The sequence below is a fragment of the Pelecanus crispus genome, chromosome 2 (assembly GCF_030463565.1).
Source record: "Pelecanus crispus isolate bPelCri1 chromosome 2, bPelCri1.pri, whole genome shotgun sequence".
Lineage (NCBI taxonomy): Eukaryota > Metazoa > Chordata > Aves > Pelecaniformes > Pelecanidae > Pelecanus > Pelecanus crispus.
In genome coordinates this window covers 29,331,998-29,354,993 of record NC_134644.1, presented here as the reverse complement: position 1 = coordinate 29,354,993, position 22,996 = coordinate 29,331,998, and the positions used below count along the sequence as shown (strand labels likewise).

The following is a 22,996-nucleotide window of genomic DNA, read 5'->3' as shown; positions in this document are numbered from 1 at the left end:
AAATATTAATGCTTAAATCATGTGGGTGCCTGCATTTTGGGCTTTTTTTTTATGTCTATCTATAAAGCAACTGTTTATGTATGTAACATTCGGTTTGTTTTTTAAACTCAGTAGTTAGACTGACTGCTTTGTAGGTGGGTGAAAGACGTCACAGTTAATAGGTGATAAATTACTGACATTTCTGTGACTATTTTCAGGGAGACCGTGGAATGAGAGGCTATCCTGGGCCCCCAGGGCCACGGGGAAGCGGAATGGTTGGTCCCAAGGTTGGTATGACGCTGTATTGAAGTTTTTGTGCTCTTTTGTGATGCTGGCTGCCAGACTGATCTCTCAGACACTAAAATATCTTAATCAATTATTGATTTATATTGATGCAACTGCAGGAGAAATCAAGCATAAAAACATGGGCACTGACCATACACTTCTACCAACCAGATTAGGAAGGAATACTAACTGGATGAAAATTGCATTTGCAGCTAAACTTCATGAGATTACAGCTGGAAATTGAACAGAACTATCAAGCTGATAAATTAGTTAAATGATGCATCTCTTCTGTTTGTATCTCTTCTGTTTCCAAGAGACTCTTTCGTGGTGGAAAATATATTAACTGTGAATTTAATGTTTGCAATTTTTTCTCAATGAAATTGAATCCAATTAATTTCATTAGCAAAACCATTAGGAAAGAAACATGAAAACAAAAAGTTAATTCTGTAATTAGAATTATAGAATGCAACATCTGGGCAATTTTTTCCTCCCTCCACTAAAGTGATTTATAATTCAAAAAAGACATACTGGTAAGAAAAGAAATTCAATGCATGCCTTGATTTCTTTATTATGGGTGTATCCATCAATTATTTTTACAAAGGCAACGAGGAGAAACATTGTGTATATTTCTCCACTTTAACTGAAGTTAAAAATAGATAGATCTTTGTAAGTACTTCTGTGATTTCCTTAGCAGAGATTAACAGAAGTTTCCACTGCCATTTTGAATAAATTCGTATCTGAATGAAGAAACATTGCTATTACCAACCTGTTAGAGAAATGCAATGAGTGACAGAGCATGAGTATTTTCTCAGGATGTATGTCTGACTTTGCCTTGCTTTCTGAAAGGTGCAGCAATTGCATACCTTGGTAAATCATACAGACACAGTTTGCTTAAAAAAGTAAATTTGAACTGAGTGTCAAAATCCTACACGTGTGACACTATGTGCAGCTTCCGCAAAGCCTTTTAGAGTGAAAAACGTGTTCTCTGTGGGGAAACAATATTTTGTTTTCAAGGGTGAGGACCTGCCTGGAGCATCTAGTTCTTGAGATAAGCTATTTAGTGCAATGTTTTATGTGAATCCTTGCTTATAAATGTATAGATTAACAGTATTTTTCACAGAGATTCTGTCAAAGTTTGTGGCAAATTTTTTGTCTACGCAGATGAGAATGATGAGTTTTCAAACATCACTAATATCTAGGAGTTAAATATTTAGAGCTATATATTTCTATTTTATGATGATCAAGTTTTGATATACTTCTGCCTAAATATTCAATATACGCAATATGTAGGTAGTTTACATACTACTGAATGAATACCATTTACTCTCTTGGAGCATAGTGATTATTTGTTATAAGACAGTAATCAAAAATCCAACCTGAACTCTACAGAAACTTTTATGAAGCTTGGTCAAATTTCAAAAGCTTTTTTCAACTAAAAATAAAAAAAAAAAAGAAAACCAAACATTTAATTTTTACGTAATCAAAGGGATATGCTTCACTGTGTCACTTTGAAACATTAGATTAGCCTGCCTCCAAAGCACAAGGGCTTTACCTGGCTTTGACTGTATGGACACAAATCAGCAGGTGCTGCTTTGGCTCTGCTCTCTTCCCCTCCCACTTACAATTTTCTGAATGACAGGTGCTCCCAGAGACAGTAGCACCACAGGGGCTTGGCATACATACATGATGCACAAGAACTAGCTAGCATGCCTGGCAGATGTACTCGCGCTGGGTTTTATTGCTCTGGTCCTTTGTGCCTCTACTGTTGTGCCTCCCTTGTGTGGAGTGATTGCACAAAGCCGTTATATAAAGATGGTTTCTGTTGGTTTCTACATGGGAAGAACTGGGGAAAATATCACACTATGTCATGGGCAAATTTTATTCTTTAATTATTTTCAGCTTAATTGTTCCTCTGCTTTCCTGGGAATTTGCCAAGAATAATTACTAAGGCCCACAGTGAGAAACGATAAACCGAAGAGGAATCAGAACTAGAGTCTTTGACATGGTTTTACTTTTTGCTTGCAGTGGCTTTGAGATGACTTCCTTAGTGTTACCAGGAATAGAGTTTACCTCCTAATTCTTCTTGGTTTGCCCCACTGACTTTTATAGGGTATTATGGGACAGAAAGGCTCGCCTGGTCCACCTGGCCCCCCTGGTGACAGCATACAAGGAAGCAAGGTAATCCAGTTTAATGTGATATCTGTCCAGTTTCTTCTCAAAACTGTCTCTTAAGGAGATTTGTTGTCCGTTTTTCTCTTTGCCACTGAGTCAGTGAACTCCTGCAAATATTCATTGTATATTTAAGTTTCTTGTTCATAAGGTATGTAATATTTACTTTAACTGTTGAGTTTTTGGTATTGGTGGCACCCAATTCCTCTCCTATTATTCTTGTCATTACAAATATATTTAACCTGGAAAAAAAGTCTCATCTCTGCCACATCGTACTGATTTGCTTAGATTTAAAGGATGCTCCAAAGAAAACATCCAGGATTTTCTCTGGATGCCCTTGTAAAAGACAGTAACAGAGATCTACCATGTCAAAATAAGTCAAACACCCCATATAGGAATATAAAAGAAATTAGCCAGTCTCCCACATACTCTTCATCAGGTTATTACTCACCCAGTTCCAGCCATAACCACAACTTCTCTCCATATAAGGAGAAACACAAACAAGGTAAAATATTCGGAACATTCAAAGTTAATAAATTGCCTTGTCATAAATGTGTGGAAGAAAATTACCAAATTTAGTGGATTTCCAGTTTAGTGGAGAACAACCCAAGTTTCTCCTATTTCTCTTAAATCAGTGTGCTTAAAGTTGGGCATATGATTGAATATTTCCCTGGATCAGGAAGATTGTCCTCAGCTCTCTAACTCTAGGTTATCAAACCACCAATGATTCAGTAAGAAGGGCAGTTTTAGTTGGGTTAGGAAAGATGCCTCTCTATCCTGCGGTTGGCTGTAGACACTAAAGACACCAGGAAATTCATTAACAAAATAGGTTTTCATTGGAAAATAGTGGCATGCTGAAACAAACAAAATATCATTAAAGTGTACCTTGCTGGCAAAATGTTTCAGAGGAGAACATTTCTTTGGTTCAGGGTGGAATTACTTCATACAACTTTACCAGAAAAGGACTACCTTCTGAATTTGTTTTGTTCAGTACCTGCTCTGATTCCAGCTTCAATGTCTTCTAGTGTTATATTCATGTTCAATCATTTCCCTTTTTATACTGCAGAGAGCCCTTCCTTTTTTCACTGTAAGGTGTTTCATAGCATAAAAACATACTTTACTGTGTTCTTTCTTTTCTCCTTATTGTATAACTCTCTTTAACAGATTCTGATTTATCTCGTCTCAGGACTTTCCTAGACAGAGATCTCTGCACGGTTAGAGTCATGACTATCTAGACCTTTGGTTCTGATATTTTTGCAGTTTTCTTCTGTATTAATTGTTATCAGTAACCACAAAGCTATTACATATATTAGTGTGAGGGCATAAGGAACTTCTTTTCTTTTCTCTTCTTCCTTTGTTTGCTGAACCTCTGAAGGGCCTTTCCTCTGTTCTTGTGGCAAACAGAAAAATTTCTGCCATCTCTGTATGGCTTTACATTATAGGAAAACTATTTCCTGCCTGGCTTTACTAGACATTTCTGCTGTGTTTCCAGAATCTAATACTTGGGATATATCTTTATGAAGTCTATGGGTGTGTGAGGTTATTTATAAAAATGCAATTGCCATTCTGAACAGAAATGTTTCAGCAGTCAAATGCATCTGATGATACATGAAAAAACGTACAGATTATATAATATTTTTTCTGTTCCTGAAAAAAGATAAAGGTTAGTCAAAATACGCTCAGTGTGTACATATGCATCTCTCTCTCTCTCTCTCTCTGTAGACACACACAGAGTTTTGGATGTTATGTTGGCACTGCTATAATAAATATCTAAAGCATATTTTAGAAGTGTAGAGAACTCAGTTTCATCACGGAAGTTTTGCAGTGGAAGAACACAGTCCACTGACACACACAGTCAGACAAAGGTGTGTTTGTAATGTAAGGATGTGGAATTTAGGGATGTAGGAAAGTAACATGTGCTCTGGCTATGGAAGATCTTTGTCTTTGGGTTGGAAACCAAAACTGGAATGACGTGGTGGATCAAACTCAGCTGGTGTTGTTTCTATAGCATTCCACAAGTTGTGTAGGTAGTCTTGTCATTTAATTTTTTTTTTCCTTAACAACTACTTTTTAAAATTATGGTTATTTTTATATAATTCTTAGGAACAAGTTCTTTCTGAACAACTTCGGCAACTGTCTTGCTCCTGTAGTACCTGTTTCCTCCTACACTGATGCTTGTTGATCTTCTGTCTCTTCTGTCCTTCTATCTCTTCACAGCCTTGTCAAGCTTCATTCTTTTTGGCCACTGTTCATCAGCTTAAAGCTACTATACTCCTGCATTTGAACTATCAATATCAGTCCAAGTATTTTTTTATGTATATACATAGAACTCAGTCTGCATATGGTGAGAACGGAATGTCAAAAATGAGATGGTTTTCGAGTGACTTTATGTTGATAGCTACATTCACAGGTCTTCTTTTTTTATGCTTGGTTTCCTTTCAAAACCACAGTCTAGACATTCTCAGATCTGCACTCAGTTCATAGAATGACATTTTTACACAGAAGTCTGCTTATTGATCAGTAATCTAACAGGATATTAGGGTCAGGGATCCAAGGGTCTGCATTTTTACATGCATACCACTTTGGTTTTTATGATAAGAGTGATGGTCAAGTTTTAATTTAATTATGTACACGGATTGAACTGGCAAAGCAAAAAATATTTTTAAATTAATACAGCGTACTTCTTGGTTTTTACTAAATGTTCAGTTTATCTATGATAAATCCTTCTTATGTTGATTGATTGCACAAGTAGAGCAAGCAGGGTTTGGTTCTGCGGTGGATGTTTTAAAAGATAAAACTCACATATGTGCCTGTGAGAAATGTCAGCTGTACAGGTATGAATTTTTTTAGATCAGTGGGTCTCATTTTCATTGCCTGAACACCATCCTAACAATGTCAAATGGGCTGTAACAAATGGCAGCAATAAATCTATAGTTTTGTCGGATCTGACATTTATTATTAGTGAAGGACCACTGGCATACACAGCATATCCTAATTCTGGTTCATATATATGTGCTCTGCAGATCTGCAAAGGTGTTAATCAGGAAGCTGTGTGATGACCCTAGTCAGGAAGGATAGTCAGTCCCAGTGCTGGACAGCAAGCATTGAAACAAGCTGGCACACTGTTTCACTATGTTTAAAAGCCATTTGCATTAATAACCTACATGAAGGACCCAGGAAGCACAATCCTGCTAAAAAGTGACTTAAAGTAAATTCGATTAAATAGTCACTGTGTGTTCCTACAACAGTGCAAAATAAATTGCCTTGTGCATCCCATTGCCTTAGGAATATTTCCTATTTGTAGGATTTTTTTTTTTTTTCCCCCCTAGTGAATCAGTTATATAATTTGGTGCATCACAGTTTCTTGTCCAGTCTCCAGAGTCTATATAACAGTGTCTGATTTTTTGCTGCTGTAAGAAATTGGGGAGAGGGGAAGGGGATAGATAGCTTCAATGATAAGCAGAGCATTTTAGCTCCCCAGGTTTGGGCTAGTGGACCAAGAGGGTCCCACAGGGCAGGGCTGTAAAGGCAGTGCTCCAGTGGAGATGTGAATGGTGGAGTGCAGTGGCTGCCTTTGCCTAGCACGGGGCAAGACCACAACGCACCCATGTGCAAGCAGAAGCTCCCATCTCAGCAGGATCTCAGTCAAATCTGGAATTTGGACAGGGAAAACCATCCATGGACCGTGACTCGTAGTATACTGCGTCTTCTAGGAACTGCATCTCATTGTCTAACTCCTGGTGAACTCCCAACTCACTGGAGTCAGGAGCCTTGAGTACAAGGAAGAGAAGGTTGAGTTGGCTGTGCACTGTGCAGCTGCTTCTCTGCCTGCAGAAATCCATAAGCCCCTGTCCAGCATAGCGGGAACGGTCAGTGGTCAGTCCTTCTGCACTAATGTGCCTTTGGTGAAGGCTGGAGTCTTGATAAATTTAGAAACATTTTCATATTTCTCTGCCCATTATGAGCAATATAACCCCTTTAGGCCCATGCAAGTATCAGTAAAAGATGCTTTAGCGAGACAGTCTGAGAGCCCTTGACTGAAAAATAAAACTAATTAACCTTATACTTACCCGTAGGCTGGGTGTGGTACAGGTGATGAGTGCTCCTGATCTCACCGACATTCTCTGGAGCTGGTTTTGGTATCTGCACCAGGCACTGCTGTTATGTGAATTATCTATGTAATCTGAATTATGGTGAAGCATTTATGTACCAGGGAATATTGTCACCTCTAGCTGTGTTTAAAATGTATACAGCAGTTGATCTGAAAAAAATATTTGTGTTACCCTACTAAAAAAGTAGGAAATTTTCTGGAAGCCAGATGCTGTGAAGGATTTTCTGTGCATATTTTATAACAGCTGTGTTTTATAACATGTTGTATGCCCACACAACTAGCATGAACATGCTTTTCAAGTCTGTGAGCAGGCAGCAGGGCATGTGTAACAATGATTACAAACAAATTTGAACTTTGTAGCAGGAAGTATCAGCAGGAAGATGTTCTGCTCTCCATATTGTGAAAAGCGGAGATGTCTTTTTATTTACTTAAGACCAGAAAAACTAAGTCAACCCTGCAGAGATTCTGGATGTGTAATTCTAGAGAAGTTTTGTGTTGGACCTTGTTTTACTGCTTCTAGACTGGACGAATAATTGTCTGAGCCTCAGTGAGGTTACTTTTGTCTTTCATCTGTTTCAGTGAAATGGCAATATTTCATGTAATTAATCAGGAATAAATTCTTCATTATATACTTTATAAAGGCTTCATGTGTGTTCTGAATCATACCCAATTGCTTATTTATCCAGCTTCAGACCAATTCTGTCTTGAAAATTATGTGCTTCATTGCGTAATACAAATATCTGGCTTTCTCTATGATGCAGAATGTTATAAAGTGAATAGATACAGCATAGATTTTACTTTAATTTTCAGTAAACTTACTTTCCATATTCTCTTCAGGGAGAAAAAGGAGATCAAGGTTTTCCTGGACTAAAGGGATCAATAGGAATTGGCCTTCCTGGACCAAAGGTAAATCCTAGGTTTGCAGTAAGGAAAAAAAGGTAATTTTTTCTTCCTTTACTGGTTATTTGGTGTGGTGTGACAGGTCTTTGAAGATAAACAGAAGGCAAAGACATTGCCTTGTATAGCGAGGTAAGTGCCTACTACTTATTGCCAGCTTTGGAGTCTGTGAAACTCCTAATTGTCATTAAGGACCAGGCTCTGAAGTAGGATCTAGAATGACGTCATACCTGTTAACAGGAGAATGATATTAGTCAAATTATGTATTCAGTTATCTTAGATATTTTTCAGGTATTACAAAACATTCTTTTATTTGCCAGGCTTTGACAAAAAAAAAAAAAATTGTTTTTTGACTAATGTCTTTTAAGGGCTCTGTTTTATTTGTCTCTTTTTTTTTTACAATGAGTGAAGCCCAAGCTTGAATCTTTCCTTACTGAACAACTTCCTGGTTGATATAAAAATTGTAAGAATTTCCTACACATACCTATTCCCATCTAACAAATTTTGCACAAAGAGAATTTAAATACTTTGGCTATTTAATAGTGATTTTCAGATGTGCAGCTTCTGATGGGAGCAGCCTAGCCAAAGGAAACGAAGGCTCATGGTCAATGTGGGTGTGCAGACCAACTATGTGCATACACAAGCAAGAACAGTGTGCCCAGGCGGAATGAGCGTTGATGTAAATGCATGCTGCAGTACACCACCTTTAATTCACAGCATACGCCAGGGCCAGCTGGGCAGCCCCTCTGCAATGATTACAGCATAGCTGAAATAATTTAATTTATTAAATATATTTTTAATTTATTTATTATAAAAATAAATTTATTGTCAAAGTTCTGTCTGCAAAGCCTGAGGAAAAAAAACCCACGGCAGTCTTCATGGGAGAGCAGAGATGATCAGACTCCCTAACTTCTTAAAGTTACCCAAATAAGAGTTCAGTCCCCTTTGTAGTCACCTGAGGCAGGCAGTACCCATTCAGAGCCCCAGCCATTTGTTGCCTGCACTAATGATGTTCATGGTACTATGGTCTACACTAGCTCACATCATATAGCAATTTCTCAGACTTCTGTATTATTCAAGCTACTACAGCTTGGAGCTTTTATGCAACAGTGTATATCATGCTCTCTCACACAGATTCAAATTTCTGCCTCCTAATTCTGTTTTTTCTCAGATGCCAAATGCCACATGCTGTAATAATAATTGCAGTATTTTCACTGTTCTTCATATTCATCTTGTATCTTGACTAATCTTTGTGACCCAATGTAAATCTCTCCAAATACTCACAATTTTTCTGTTTGCTATTAATATAACAGACTTGTCACACATGAAAAGGAATGGTTTAGTTCAGTAGGAATTTCATATAAGTGCCAAATACCAAAGAGATCAGGTTTTAATATATTTATGTGTAAGAGAGTAGCAGCACCACCGCAGTCAGTAGATCGTATTTGCTCTCCCTTATGCTGACATTAACTTTGATGAGGTTAGATTCAATTCATGGACAGGTAATGGAAAGTAATATCCTTTGCTGGATATTACAAAATGTTGTGAAATAGAATAGAAATTGTCTTCCAAGAGCTTACTTAGTGGAGACTGGTTTGCTTAATGCTGTGGAGGAGCTATGTACAATTTTCAGGTTTATACCATTTTGAATGAGATCAGAATCAGGCTGAGAGAGTCAAAAGGGTTCCTTAAAATTTATAGCAATCACCACAGTGAATGCTGTAGCACAGGAGGTATCTGTGTGATTCCACTGACTGGATAATTGTCATGGTTTAACCCCAGCTGGCAACTAAGCACCACACAGCTGCTTGCTCACTCTCCCCCCGAAGCAGGATGCAGGGGAAGAGGATTGGAAGGGTAAAAGTGAGAAAACTCGTGGGTTGAGATAAGCACAGTTTAATAATTGAGATATAATAATAACAATAATAACAATAATAGTAGTAGTAATAGTAGTAGTAGTAGTAATAGTAATGAAAACGAAACTAACAAAGAGAGAAAAATAAAACCCAAGGAAGACAAGTGATGCAAATGAAAACCATTGCTCGCCACCAACTGACCGATGCCCAGCCAGTCCCCGAGCAGCGGCCCCTAGGGCCAACCTTCCCCCTAGTTTTATTGCTGAGCATGATGTCCTACGGTATGGGATATGCCTTTGGTCAGTTGGGGTCAGCTGTCCCAGCTGTGTCTCCTCCTGACTTTTTTTGCACCCCCAGCCTACTTGCTGGCAGGGCAGTATGAGAAGCAGAAAAAGCCTTGACTCTGTGTAAGCACTGCTCAGCAATAACTAAAATATCCCTGAATTACCAACACTGGTTCTAGCACAAATCCAAAACATAGCCCATACTAGCTGCCATGAAGAAAATTAACTCTACCCCAGCCCAAACCAGCACAGTAATAATGAGGAATAATATGAACATGGACAGTAATTGAGATAAATTTCTAAGCTTTAAAGTTTCAAGTGAAATGTAAGGTGGTCAGTAACTTCCAGAGAGAAGTAAAAAACTGTCCTGCACAATCTCCTTCTTGAATAAATGTCTAATTTAGAACCTGAATCTTTTGATAGTATGTTTTGTACCTGCATTATGTGAAAACTGTCTCTTGAAATACCATCATATTGAACATTTTCTCTTTTTGGAAATCAAAAGGTCTAGTCACTTGAGAAAAAAAGTGCAGAATTGCTTCTAAATGTGAAACTACATATTTTCCAATGGACGTAACAGTCCAAGCATGCCTTTTCCTCCGTTCTTTGCAAGTTCCCAGTTTTTCATGTGGGTTCTATACAAAGCTGGTGTGAGTTTCAGTATGTTGGCTGATCTGAGGCAGTTACATCTCTCCATAGGTCTGAATTAACATAGGTCCAGTATAAACATTGTTTTAGAGTTCAAGAAAATCAAAGAAGAGTAAAAAATTATATATTCTTGATATTTGCATAAAGATGTCTTTACCCCTCACTCCTGAATTAAGGTAATTTTTCATAGAAATTTCTTAAAGATGTTTTTACTGCCCATCTTGCTTTCTCTGAGAGCCTGCTTTGAGATGTTCTCTTCATAATACATACAAGATAAACCAGCCACACACGCAAAACAAAATTCAGCAAATTTATCTTAAAAGCTCATTGAACTGTAACTCCAGCTCTGACTAGCAACAAAACTGGAGTTAACTGACTGTGTTTAATATGGTTGTTTTAAATTAGGGAGACTATGGAGATAAAGGTGATCCAGGGAGCAAAGGTGCCAAAGGAGAGATTGGAGACCCAGGACCTCCAGGACCAAAGGTAAAACACATTTTCATATTACTTAATTTTACACAATAGAAATTAGACAAATTTGGCTTTTGTTAATTATCTCACTCCACACATTTTCAGGGAATTTGGGGAAGAAAAGGTGAACCTGGTCTTTCGGTAAGTATGTACATGAATTAACTTAAAAGATAGGAGTTTATCTTGGGAAAATATTTAAAGGTTGTGTGATGTTACACAAGGCTGGTTTTGGGGCACTGCATTGTCTGCATTTTTTAAAATAAATAAATAGACAGATTTCAGCATTCTTAAAACTAGATCACACAGCAAATTAATTAATACTCTTTTTCAGAGAGAAGAAGTTATCAGACTTATCAATGAAATATGTGGTAAGCATGGAAAAAATATAGTTCTAATAACACACTGAATTTATATTGACTGAATGGATTTGTCCTCTGCATGTTTGTGTGTAAGGATACCATTGATGTGAAAACGATGCTCACTATGTTGACAGAGCTATACTGGAAGTAATTAGGTCCAGCTCTGTTGCTATTTATCAGTATCAGTAACTACAAATTAATTCATTAATTGAGGTTTAACTGACTAAATCTGATATATGAGTTAAATTTGTTTTTATGAAGGTGGTTTCTCATAAAATAACTGAAATGGTTATTCTTCTAGGTTGTGGTATCAGGTGTAGAGTAACACCACTGGAACTAGTATTTGTCATTGACAGTTCAGAAAGTGTTGGACCAGATAACTTCAATATTATCAAAACTTTTATGAAAACAATCATTGACAAGTTATTGGCCAACCACGCTACAGCCCGCATTGGCATTATCAACTTCAGCCATGAAGTGGAGTTGGTATCTTCTCTGAAGCAATACACAACCAAAGAATACCTGAAATCAGCTGTTGATAAAATGCCCTACTTAGGAGAAGGCACATACACAGCTTCTGCTATTCAAGAAGCCATTCAGTTATTTCAGGCAGCAAGCCCGGCAGTAAGAAAAGTGGCTGTTGTAATAACAGATGGACAAGCAGACGATCGTGATAAAGTACAACTGGATGCTGTAGTAAGAGAGGCCCATGCTACAAATATTGAGATATTTGTCATTGGGATTGTTCAAAGGACTGATCTTCATTATGATGATTTTCTGAAAGAAATGCAGCTCATTGCAACAGACCCTGATGAAGAACATGTTTACCAGATAGATGACTTCATGACACTTTCAGGTAAAAGAAACTATTTTAGTAAGAGGGAACTTGAAATAAGCATATGAGAGTGTTTGGCCTTTCCCATAGCAAGGCAAAGCAGCCTGCTGAATGGCAGCTTTTGTTTCTCTTTTGGAGGCAGCTCTTTCTTCTGTTTCTCCTCTTCTTTGGTGAAATGAAACCTTTGCCAAATTTTTACCTCTCGCGGAAACAATAAAACACAATGAATACCAGTTTTCTGAGCTGAGGCCTTCTTTGGGGCACTCCTCTTTTGTGAGAGCTTGCATTAGCCTTCCCTCACAGTCCTTTTGTGCTTGGCCATGGTTTCATCCCAGAGAGGTGCAGATTTCCTTCTACCTTGACACAACAGCTCTGTATTTTTCTCTCTATGTATATATTTCATATGGCCCTTGTCAGTCTTGGAGTCCCTCCACCATCTCTTACAAGCACTCTTTTGGGGTTTTTTTCTGAAAGCCATAGGGAAACCTATGCTTTCATCCTGATTCTAGGGGAAAAGTGGTGGAGCAATGCCCAAGGGAATGGGTTCTGATATTGTATATTTCAAATGGTGGCTTGAAGAAATCCTGTGGCCGCAGCTGGAATCAGGAGAAAATCCAGAGGAAACCTCTAACGACCCATGAAAAAAAAAAGTACATTGATCTAGACTAACCACAGACTAGTCCTATAAAGTATATTTTTCCTGAGCATAAACTTATTTTGCTATGCTGAGCCTGTGGATGGAATTAAGTCTGGATTTAAGGCGTCAACAGTGAGAAGAGAGTCCAAGCTAAGGTTCTGGTCCCAGCTGGGATTAAATTTAGGGCTCTGACTCACGCTCCAGCATTCAACATAAAAGTATTCCCAGTCACTGAATTTTTTTTGTGCAAATAAGTAGAATGTGTCTCCCAGATTTTCTTTTTCCTTCTTACACGTAGAAAATAGCATGAAGGAAAGAAAGTGTTTTTTCTTCACTGTTGAGCTATAACTTCTGCTTAAAGAAGGGACTTGGTATTTTTATCTGTTTCTTCAAAAGAACTAAAGGGCCTTAAAATCAAATAATTCAGAGAGTGTGTTACTTTAATACTGCTTATTTGCATTTTGAAATAACTTTAGACGATGGTATTTCACAAGTCACTATCATTAAAGAGTTAGGGTTAATTTGTGGTGAATCATTATGACTTTTCTTGATTACCCTTATTTCATCATTTTGTTAATCTTTTCAGCTCTTGAAAATAAACTGATCACAAAAATCTGTGACAATGTGTCTGAAGTCTACATCAGAAAAGATGACATTTTATCTCCATCTCCAAGTCCAGAATCTGAAATTGCTAGTGAAGATACCAATGGCCAGTTACCTCTAATGACTATGCTCCCTGTAGAAGGAATCGATTACCCAGTAAGTAAAGAAGTAACGACTATCAAATGTTTTTAAAAGATGTGTATCTTTATTTGAATTCAAATGCTCTTTATTTCACATTGACCAGTCTTCTGATCCAGGAGATCAGGCCCAGCCAGCATGGGTTCATGAAAGCCAGGTCCTGCTTGACCAACCTGATCTCCTTGCATGACCTGGTGACCCACCTGGTAGATGATGGAAAGGCTGTGGATGTCATTTACCTGGACTTTAGCAAAGCTTTTGACACCGTCTCCCATAATATTATCCTTGGGAAGCTGGCAGCTCATGGCTTGGATGGGCGTAGTCTTCGCTGGGTAAAAAACTGGTTGGGTGGCAGATCCCAGAAGGTTGTGGTAAATGGAGTTAAGTCCAGTTGGCGGCCGGTCACGAGCGGTGTTCCCCAGGGCTCTGTTTTGGGGCCAGCCTTGTTTAATATCTTTATCAATGATCTGGATGAGGGGATTGAGTGCACCCTCAGTAAGTTTGCAGATGACACCAAACTGGGTGGGAGTGTCGATCTGCAGAGGGACCTGGACAGGCTGGATCGATGGGCCGTGGCCAACTGTATGAGGTTTAACAAGGCCAAGTGCTAGGTCCTGCACTTCGGTCACAACAACCCCATGCAATGCTACAGGCTTAGGGAAGAGTGGCTGGAAAGCTGCCTGGCTGAAAAGGACCTGGGGGTGTTGGTCGACAGCCGGCTGAACATGAGCCAGCAGTGTGCCCAGGTGGCCAAGAAGGCCAACAGCATCCTGGCTTGTGTCAGGAACAGTGTAGCCAGCAGGAGCGGGGAGGTGCTTGTTGCCCTGTACTCAGCGCTGGTGAGGCTGCACCTGGAATACTGGTGAGGCTGCACCTGGAATACTGTGTCCAGTTTTGGGCCCCTCAATACAAGAAAGACATTGAGGTGCTGGAGCGTGTCCAGAGAAGGGCAACAAGGCTGGTGAAGGGTCTGGAGCACAGGCCTTGTGAGGAGCCGCTGAGGGAACTGGGGTTGTTTAGCCTAGAGAAGAGGAGGCTGAGGGGAGACCTGATAGCTCTCTACAACTACCTGAAAGGAGGTTGTAGTGAGGTGGGTGTTGGGCTCTTCTCCCATGTAGTTAGTGATAGGACGAGAGGAAATGGGCTCAAGCTGCGCCAGGGGAGGTTTAGGTTGGATATTAGGAAAAATTTTGTCACGGAAAGGGTAGTCAAGCATTGGAACAGGCTGCCCAGAGAGGTGGTGGAGTCACCATCCCTGGAAGTGTTCAAAAAATGGGTAGATGTGGCACTTTGGGACATGGTTTAGTCTAGTCTACCCTTGATTGGTTTAGTGTGGACTTGGTAGTGTAGGTTAATGGTTGGACTGGATGATCTTAAAGGTCTTTTCCAACCTAAACGATTCTATGATTCTATAATATGCAAATAATGTGTCATTTGGCTAGACCAAATGACAAAACATTTATGATCATGTTTTGAACAAAACCTTTAAAGTTAGAGTGAACTTACTTGTTGAGGACAGAAGCTTACAGAAGAAAGAGGGTAATACTTTTTCTTAGTTGCAATAAATGTCAACAGTCCTCATATTTTTTGTAGTTCTTACTCACCTTAGAAGTGAGTTAGAAATCTTACGGATATGTCCCTATTGAGGCAGATACATAATGTATAAGGCGTTTATTTATGTGCAAGCTGATTGTTAGTACAATGCTTCTTGTCATGGTCATGCACTTTCCAGCTGTTATTAAGCCTTCAGTATTGTTTTGCTTTCCACATTGGGCTGTACTTCTAGGACTCCTCATTCATGTTACTTTTCATTCTTGACCTTTAAATTCCTCACACCCTGCATTGGGGTTCTGCCCTCCAACACAGTGTTGCTGGACAGATAAACAGGACAGGTGGAGTTTTAATGCAATAGATAAATATTTTCTGCAGGTGTGTATCGCCTTAGCTCCCTTATTAGGTGTTTGGTATTTTTCAGCCACTGTCTTGGTATCAGAGTAGGATATTTGTCACCTTTACAGTATATCAGCACTAACTCTCTAGGGTGTTTTTATTGCTTTGCCTAAAAATAGCCAATGATAAAAATTGAGTGTTGCTTGCCCCTATAACCTGTTAAATAAACTGTTGAAATATTTGATGTATAAACCTTTGTAGCTGCATGGAATGGATACAGTGCACCACGATACTGCTATTTAAATATTAAGTGAATTGAATACAGATTGGAGCTAATTAAATATTACTGACTTACTGTGGAGGAGTCAATGGATTAGCCAATATTAATCCTTTGGATTATTGTTTATGTAATATCATTCACAATTAAATGGTTCACTTTCAAAATTCAGTTTAATTTCTTTGAATAAGAGCTCCCTCAGTAGGTGTGATTGGTATAGGTTTGGGGCTTGTGATACCTCCAGACAGATCTGTTTGACACTGAGGGTCACTTTTGACATTCTGTATCATTAAGAAAAATAAATGTAAACCTGGATTTATAGATGCTGACTTTATAAAGCATGTAATAAGGATCACAGATAGGATTAGTTCTAAGTGATTAGATGCTAACACACTTGGTTCTGGCTGGCCATGGTTATAGTTAAATCTTCAAAACTGTTGAATTACTATCAGAAATAAACACAGCCTTTTTGTAGACCTGGAGAAGAAATGCAGTATGCATTGGATATATATTGGATGAATTGTCTGCACATTTACATTTCACTTAAACTTCAATTTTCAGAGTCCCAATGACTCTGAAGAGTTTTCTTAAACTGACTGTGTCAGTAGTGGCCTGTAAATGGGAAGATACTGAATAGTATCAAATTCCATCCTGTTCTCAGTGGGTAATCAAGATGTGGGATAAATGCAGTCATTTGTACTATATGGTACTAAGATCCTTGGAAATCTTCTTGAATATACTAAAACACTAGAGAGGCAAATTTTTATATAATATTCTTAATTTGAAGAGCAGGGTTGGCTTCTTAACACTTATAGCAAGGTAAACTCTAAAATTCTAATGATTAGCAGTTGGCTGTTAGCTAGAAACAGGAAAATGGGTGATTTGTCACTTGGCTTGATACAGGCGAGAACACATCTATGAGACAATCTTATTAATAGGATGTGGTTCCCATAACAGAAGTTTTGGAAATTTTTGCTGTACTCAAGGGATTCCACATCTAAAAAGATCTTTGGAGGAACATAATGTACATGTATTTTGCTATCACTAACAAGTACCCTGTTCCTGCTGCCTGCCATTTTCCATTTCTTGACAGAGTAAAGATGCCAGATCATTCTCAGTGAGAGTACTAGATGTTAAGAAGCACTGATTTGCCCCAGAGTTCCTTCCATTTTTTGTTTTATTTATATTACAGACTAAGTGGTGACTGAAATTTTGCTTCAATGGGATGAGTTCAGCTTAGTGACTAAATTCGAAGGCATTACTTTGCCTTTTCATTGAGCTCTCAGTGTCAGAAAATTATGGTCATGTACTGAGTAATCACTAGAAGGAGGTCCGAACGCATCTGCTGTTAATGGTATTTTTTCACACATTATTTAGCAAAAGTTTCCTACATAATTCTCTCAATTTTTTTCTCTTAGCATCTGAGCCCAGACAGAATTTTAAGTTATAAGGTTTTGACTCCTTTTGCAGCTTAGTCCACCACAGACCAGATATACTGAGGTGCTGCCATCTGCCCAGAGTCCACCTGCAACCACCTTTGGTCACAGAGAATCAAGATTTCCCCCACTTTACGACGTATCTGAAATCAGACCTCAGAGTCCAGTTGTCGATCCTTTGTTCAATGTAACTGCTACTGAAGATCACCACCTAACTGTGTTGCAAACGCAGGTAGCAACAACCCAAAAAGGTAAGTAATAAATACTGTCCTCAGATACTGGGTAGCAAGGCTGCACCAAAAAAACAATGAGTACACCCCACTCCCTCCCCCTATATAGTTAACTAGATTTTATCACCTTCTGTTTTTCTGGGTGCTCTGTCTACAGACATCAGGCACAGTGAGAGCCAGATTTTCAAACCTAGATGACAAACAACCCTTGCATACCAGTTGTGGGCTTAGGTATTTAAACAGCAGCTTGGTTCTTACATCAGGATTTAGGCAGTCTCATTTCGAACTGATCATGTATTTGTTTAGGCCTGTTCAGGTAACTCGTTAATAGAAATGGAATTTGGTTACAAATTTGAGAGACATATATACTCCTAGGCACTACCGGAAAGAAAAAAAAAAGCACGCTCTTCTTACTGAAGGAGGCATTTCTAGGATAATGTAACTTATCCCCAGAATCCAAGCTAACTTTTACTGATACACTTTCAGATCCAAGGTGCTTGGAACCTATGAAACCAGGGGATTGTCAGGACTACGTGGTGAAATGGTATTATGACAAGAATGCCAATTCTTGTGGCCGGTTCTGGTACGGAGGTTGTAATGGTACCAATAATAGGTTTGAAACAGAAAAAGAATGTCGAGAAACCTGCACTGATTGATGAATAAGTAAGTTGTCTCCATCAGGTCCTCCTTCAATCACCTCTTTTCCAGGCTAAAGAGATTTAGTCTATTTAAATGTCTCCCATACTATATGTACATATTATATCATCTTTTATACCTTTGATCAACCTTGATATGTTTGTCTGAACCTTTTTGAGATGGTGGGACCAGTGGTGCACTTGGTAGTCATGGATTTATACAGCGACACAGTGAGGTTTTCTACTTTGTTCTGTATTCCTTATGTTACAATTTCTAACATTGTATTTGATTTTTTTGACCATTACTGAGATTGGAGGTGATATTTTTATAGATCATAATTCCAAAACTTCATCTATAGGATGAGCTGAGAACCCATCATATTATATGTGAATTTATGATTATTTTTCCCTTTGTGTATTATTTCACATTTATCAAAACTCAGTTTTCCTTTTCCACTCACAGCCTACAGAGTCCATATCACAAGATCCTTCTGCAATTTCTTGCAGTTCACCCCTTTTCTTTACTACTACAGAGTAACACAGTATTGTCACCAACTTTCTCACCTCGCTTTTTACTCCCTTCTCCAGATGACTTACAACTATATTGAGTAGAACAGACCATAGCATACATCTTCCAGAGACTTCTCCCCACTAACCTTTTATCCCTTTTCCTTTGTTTTATTCTTTTCACCACATAAAAATTACAAGACTGTCCTTCTCAAACTGGTAGAACTTTCCTGTGGGGAGGGACCTTATGTTTTGGAAATCCAAGCAAACTATACTAACTGGCTTAGGTCCACATGCTTAGTGAGTGAGGTGTGGACTTCCAAGAGGTTGCTTATCAGTAGTGTATAACTTCCTTTACAAAAGCCATATAGCTCATCCCCAGTAAATTGTATTAAGTACTCTATTTCATCTTTCAGTACAGGAAAATTCTATTGAACTGCAGCCTATGTTTTTCTAAACATTTCAGGAAAACTAAACAATTCCTTATTTCTTCTAGAAATGACTGCTGTTCGGAGTTTTTAAAGCTGGAAGTTCAGTGTATTGAGGAAGAACTGACTGAGAAGAATCCAAAATGATGTGTTAACATTAATATATTACTACCACGCTCTACTGCTTTCCCCACTATGGTATTCACATTAACTAGATTCCTGTATAACATATGTTATCTGCAACACCATAGCAATAACTTAAAATCACACATACACGCACAGAGGAACATACATTTTCCTTCCAAAGTTATATTAACTTTTACTACTACATGTGGCAATGATGAGATTCTATTTTTAGGCTTAAAATGTCAAAAGTGTTTACACTTAGCATTTAATGACAGAGGTATCTTAGTCTCATGGAAGAATAAAATATGCTGTAGTTTTAAACAAGAGTAAGTGGTTCCTGAAATTAGCACTCTTAATACAGCATTTAGAGACATAAATTAAGATTTCCATTAATTAGAGTACCTCTTTGGAATGTAAATACCACAGCTATAGGTAATTAGAGGGTTTTTTTCCCCCCCATTAAAGCACCTTTGGATTAACATCAATATAATCTTTTCAATTATTAAGGTAGGACTTTCATTCAGAATTACATTAAAAACAGGATTCTTCATGTCCTTTAGGCTAGTCAGTACATTTCAATTTCTCAGGGCCTCTGTGTTAAAAAATGAAAAAAGTTGTTTCACTCTAATATATGCTATTAAATTAAAAAAGGGAAGAGCACTGAAAGATGTATGTAAATGTTTACTTATATCCTTTTTACATCTAGCCATAATCCTATATGAACATATCATTAAAACTGAAAATGATGAGCATGTGATTAAAATGGAAAGCAATACCTGATAAAGAGTCATGCATTGTTATTTCTTTGCAAACAAAAGACTAGTATCTACGCAGGCAGTATGGACAATTCTTGCTATGTTTGAACAATTGCTTGCACAATTTTCCCCCCCATGTAACCAAATGATAGCATATACCATGCAAAATGAATGTGTTTGCAGCAGATAGGATGCAAACCTAATTCTGTGGAAAGATGTGCTTGAAGTACAGTTGAAAAGTTTTTAATTTTTTTTTTTCGCCCCAAAATCTGGCCTTGTTATTGAGTTTCCAATTAGAAAAGAAAAAACTGACAGCAGCCCTCCAAGAACATCCTGCTCTTATTATACTCAGCACTAATATGATCATCACTCAAAAAAACCCTGAGGCCACAATTAATTTCTGTGTGACATAGAACAGTAAAACTCCAGGACATTACCTTGTACTATGTGTCCTGTGATATCCTGAAAATGAAGGGACTTAGTGGAGTAGAACAAAAGTCAAGCTGTTGAAATCAAGAACTAGTTTCCTTTCACAGAAAAAAAAAAACCAAAAAGTAAAATTTGACACAACTTTTAATAAGTCTGTTAAGGTTTTTTGCATCAGAAAAATAAATTGCCTCAAAGTATACAACAAATGATATAGATGGACTCTTGTGGTAAATAAAATCAGCTACATATAAAGCTGGATGTAAGCAGCACATAAAATAAAAGGTCAAATAAAAGGTTTCTAGCAAACAAACTGCCTACTAGTGACACAAAAAGATTGTGGAAAGAATCAAACTACTGTTCAGTAGTAAAGCCAATGCCATCATACCAAGAATATCAATGCATTGCAGACCTTTAATAGTGAACAGATGTACAAAATAAGAGAGGAATAAACACAAACTTTAGGGAGAAAGAAGGGCAAGAGGGATAGACACAATGATGCTTCCAAATTGACTGGAAACAGTAGATTCAAAACTTAAAACATACTATATATCATGTTAACATACTGTATTACAATACCTTTTTTCTAGCCTAGGTCTCAAATCCAATATTCAGAATTCATTTCAGTTAGATGATCCCGGTAATTGTCGTGGTTTAGCCCCAATCAGCAGCTAAGCACCACGCAGCCGCTCGCTCACTCCCCCTGCCCTGATGGAATGGGGAAGAGAATTGGAGGAGTAAGAGTGAGAAACACTCCTGGGTTGAGATAAGAACAGTTTAATAACTGAAATAAAAGAAAGTAAAATAATAACAATATAATAATAATAGTAATAACAATATACAAAGCAAGTGATGCACAATGCAATTGCTCACCACCCGCCGACCGATACCCAGACAGTTCCAGAGCAGCAATCACTGCTCCCCGGCCAACCCCCCCAGTTTCTATACTGAGCATGACGCCATATGGTATGGAATAGCCCTTTGGTCAGTTTGGATCAGCTCTTCTGGCTGTGCCCCCTCCCAGTTTCTTGTGCGCCTGGCAGAGCATGGGAAGCTGAAAAAGTCCTTGACTAGCATAAGCAGAACTTAGCAACAACTGAAACATCAGTGTGTTATCAACATTCTTCTCCTACTAAATCCAAAACACAGCACTATGCCTGCTACTAGGAAGAAAATTAACTCTATCCCAGCCAAAACCAGGACAGTAATGTAAGAAATATTAAAACAAAGAGGCAGTGCAAGCATTTTTAAGAAAAAGATTAGCACAAAATATGACCCTCAAAAGAAGAAAAAAAATCATCTGAAGAAAAAAAATGACCAGCATCCCCCATCCCTAAAGGACCTTCACCCCACAGCAGCCTGGAGTCAGTAATGGTAAGTGTGATATCCTACACTTTAGCAGGAATGATTCATTGCACTGATACAGGCAAGCAAGTTATTTAAGTGGGAGACATAGCTAGATATAGGTAACTAGAGAGATAGGTAGGTAGGTAGATACAGGGATAGAGATACATATCCAGATGAAGATACAGAGAAAAGATCTTTTTATCCAGAAAAGATGACAAATGTGTGCAGTTAAACTCTGTTGTAGATTACCTTGTGGATAGCTGTAAAAAAACCTCTGAGCATAACAGGTTCCAAGATCCACTTCATTTCATACCTACCAGGAATAGTTTAGGTTTAGCTGCTCCTGGAAACCCACAGCAGCAAAGCCTACTGGAATTGTGAGGAAGTCTAGGAATTTGCAGGATCTTTCAAATCTGTTCTAATCTTCTGTGCCTGGGCAGTTTCTTCAGGGATGGGATTAGCTGTTGTGTTCAGCTCCAGATCTCCAGACAAAGAGATGCATCTTGCCTAAGAAATAGTGGGGATAATGAATTTGGGAATAAATGTGAAGATGTAAGTTACAGGTTTGCAAAAATATCTTCTGTAATGTTTAGTGCAAACCTTTCTGGTAAAGTTGAAAAGCTTTAATACATACAAATAGTGACACCATTTGCTACATAACAATGCTACAAAAAAAAGCAGCAGTTACTCTTTAACATGCATACAAGGAATCTTCTTAATGCAGTTAAACCAGTGTGATCCAGAAGGTCACTGCTTTCTTTTTTGCTTTCATGTAGATTTGACTAAACCTTTTGTAGCAAAGAAACAAAAGTGAAGGCTATAAAGGTTTTTCAAAAGTTGTATGCTGTTCAAATCAGATTATCCTGAAATAAGCATCCTTTTGTAATCAGGTCTTTCGGTGAATCCCCAGACTGCAAACTCTGAATGTATGCTCTGATATTTAGTAAACCATAAAAGAGCAGATAGGTCGCTGCTGAGAGGACAACTCTTCTCTAAATCTGTATCGGCACTGACTGGCAGCATTGGCTCCTGTGTCTCCTCACCCAGCTCTGCATCCTCAAGGGTGTCATGGGTCAATAAAACAGGAGAGGCCACCTCTTGCCAAATGTCCACTGCTTTGTTCTTGCATTGCATAAAATCATAAAACATCATTACTAACTGAAAGCGTTACAGTTTCCGCTGGCATCAAACCAACCCTTTATTTACATCCCAAGCAAATTGTAAAAGCAAGAATAGTTTAATCATGAAATCCTTAAATCCTCTGCTAGACCAGGCCAAATGCTATAAACCATAAAAGCTAAAAATGGTTGAGAATAACACAGGCTTTTCTTTTCTATAGTACTGATCATTATAAGATGAATTCTTTTTCTGACATCCTTGATTCTAACAATTCAGAAAAAGACTCAGAAAATTAACAAGAAAATAGCACCCCATCTGCTCATCGTAGAACAGCAGCAGCTTTTCACTTTGAGAAACTCTACCAGTCTCTTGCTAGCAACTATCAAACTGAATTCATCTTTTGCCTTAACCCAATTCGGTCACTGTCTGTCCCTAGGGCCCATTCAGACTGTTTAATAACGCTGCCTGTTCATTGACCGTCCTGCTGTCTGCGCTCCTCTGGTTCTTCTACATCTTCAAATTTCCTCTCTGTTTACCCTAAATTCACT

The 22,996-nt window shown here is 38.2% G+C and overlaps 2 protein-coding genes across 2 annotated transcripts in view; one reads left to right on the top strand and one right to left on the bottom strand.

Moving 5' to 3' along the window:
* The window catches only part of COL28A1 (collagen type XXVIII alpha 1 chain), a 71,792-nt gene extending 54,031 nt beyond the window's left edge, over positions 1–17,761 (top strand). Inside the window, exons 25-34 of the mRNA XM_075705768.1 lie at positions 198–266; positions 2,374–2,442; positions 7,382–7,450; positions 10,635–10,715; positions 10,806–10,841; positions 11,032–11,068; positions 11,361–11,915; positions 13,118–13,290; positions 16,910–17,126; positions 17,592–17,761. Coding sequence (XP_075561883.1) covers positions 198–266; positions 2,374–2,442; positions 7,382–7,450; positions 10,635–10,715; positions 10,806–10,841; positions 11,032–11,068; positions 11,361–11,915; positions 13,118–13,290; positions 16,910–17,126; positions 17,592–17,761 — 1,476 coding nt within the window. The remainder of the gene's footprint in view (positions 1–197; positions 267–2,373; positions 2,443–7,381; positions 7,451–10,634; positions 10,716–10,805; positions 10,842–11,031; positions 11,069–11,360; positions 11,916–13,117; positions 13,291–16,909; positions 17,127–17,591) is intronic.
* C1GALT1 (core 1 synthase, glycoprotein-N-acetylgalactosamine 3-beta-galactosyltransferase 1) overlaps positions 1–22,996 on the bottom strand; it is a 260,990-nt gene that overhangs the window by 213,609 nt on the left and 24,385 nt on the right. The gene's annotated exons all lie outside the window — the stretch shown is intronic.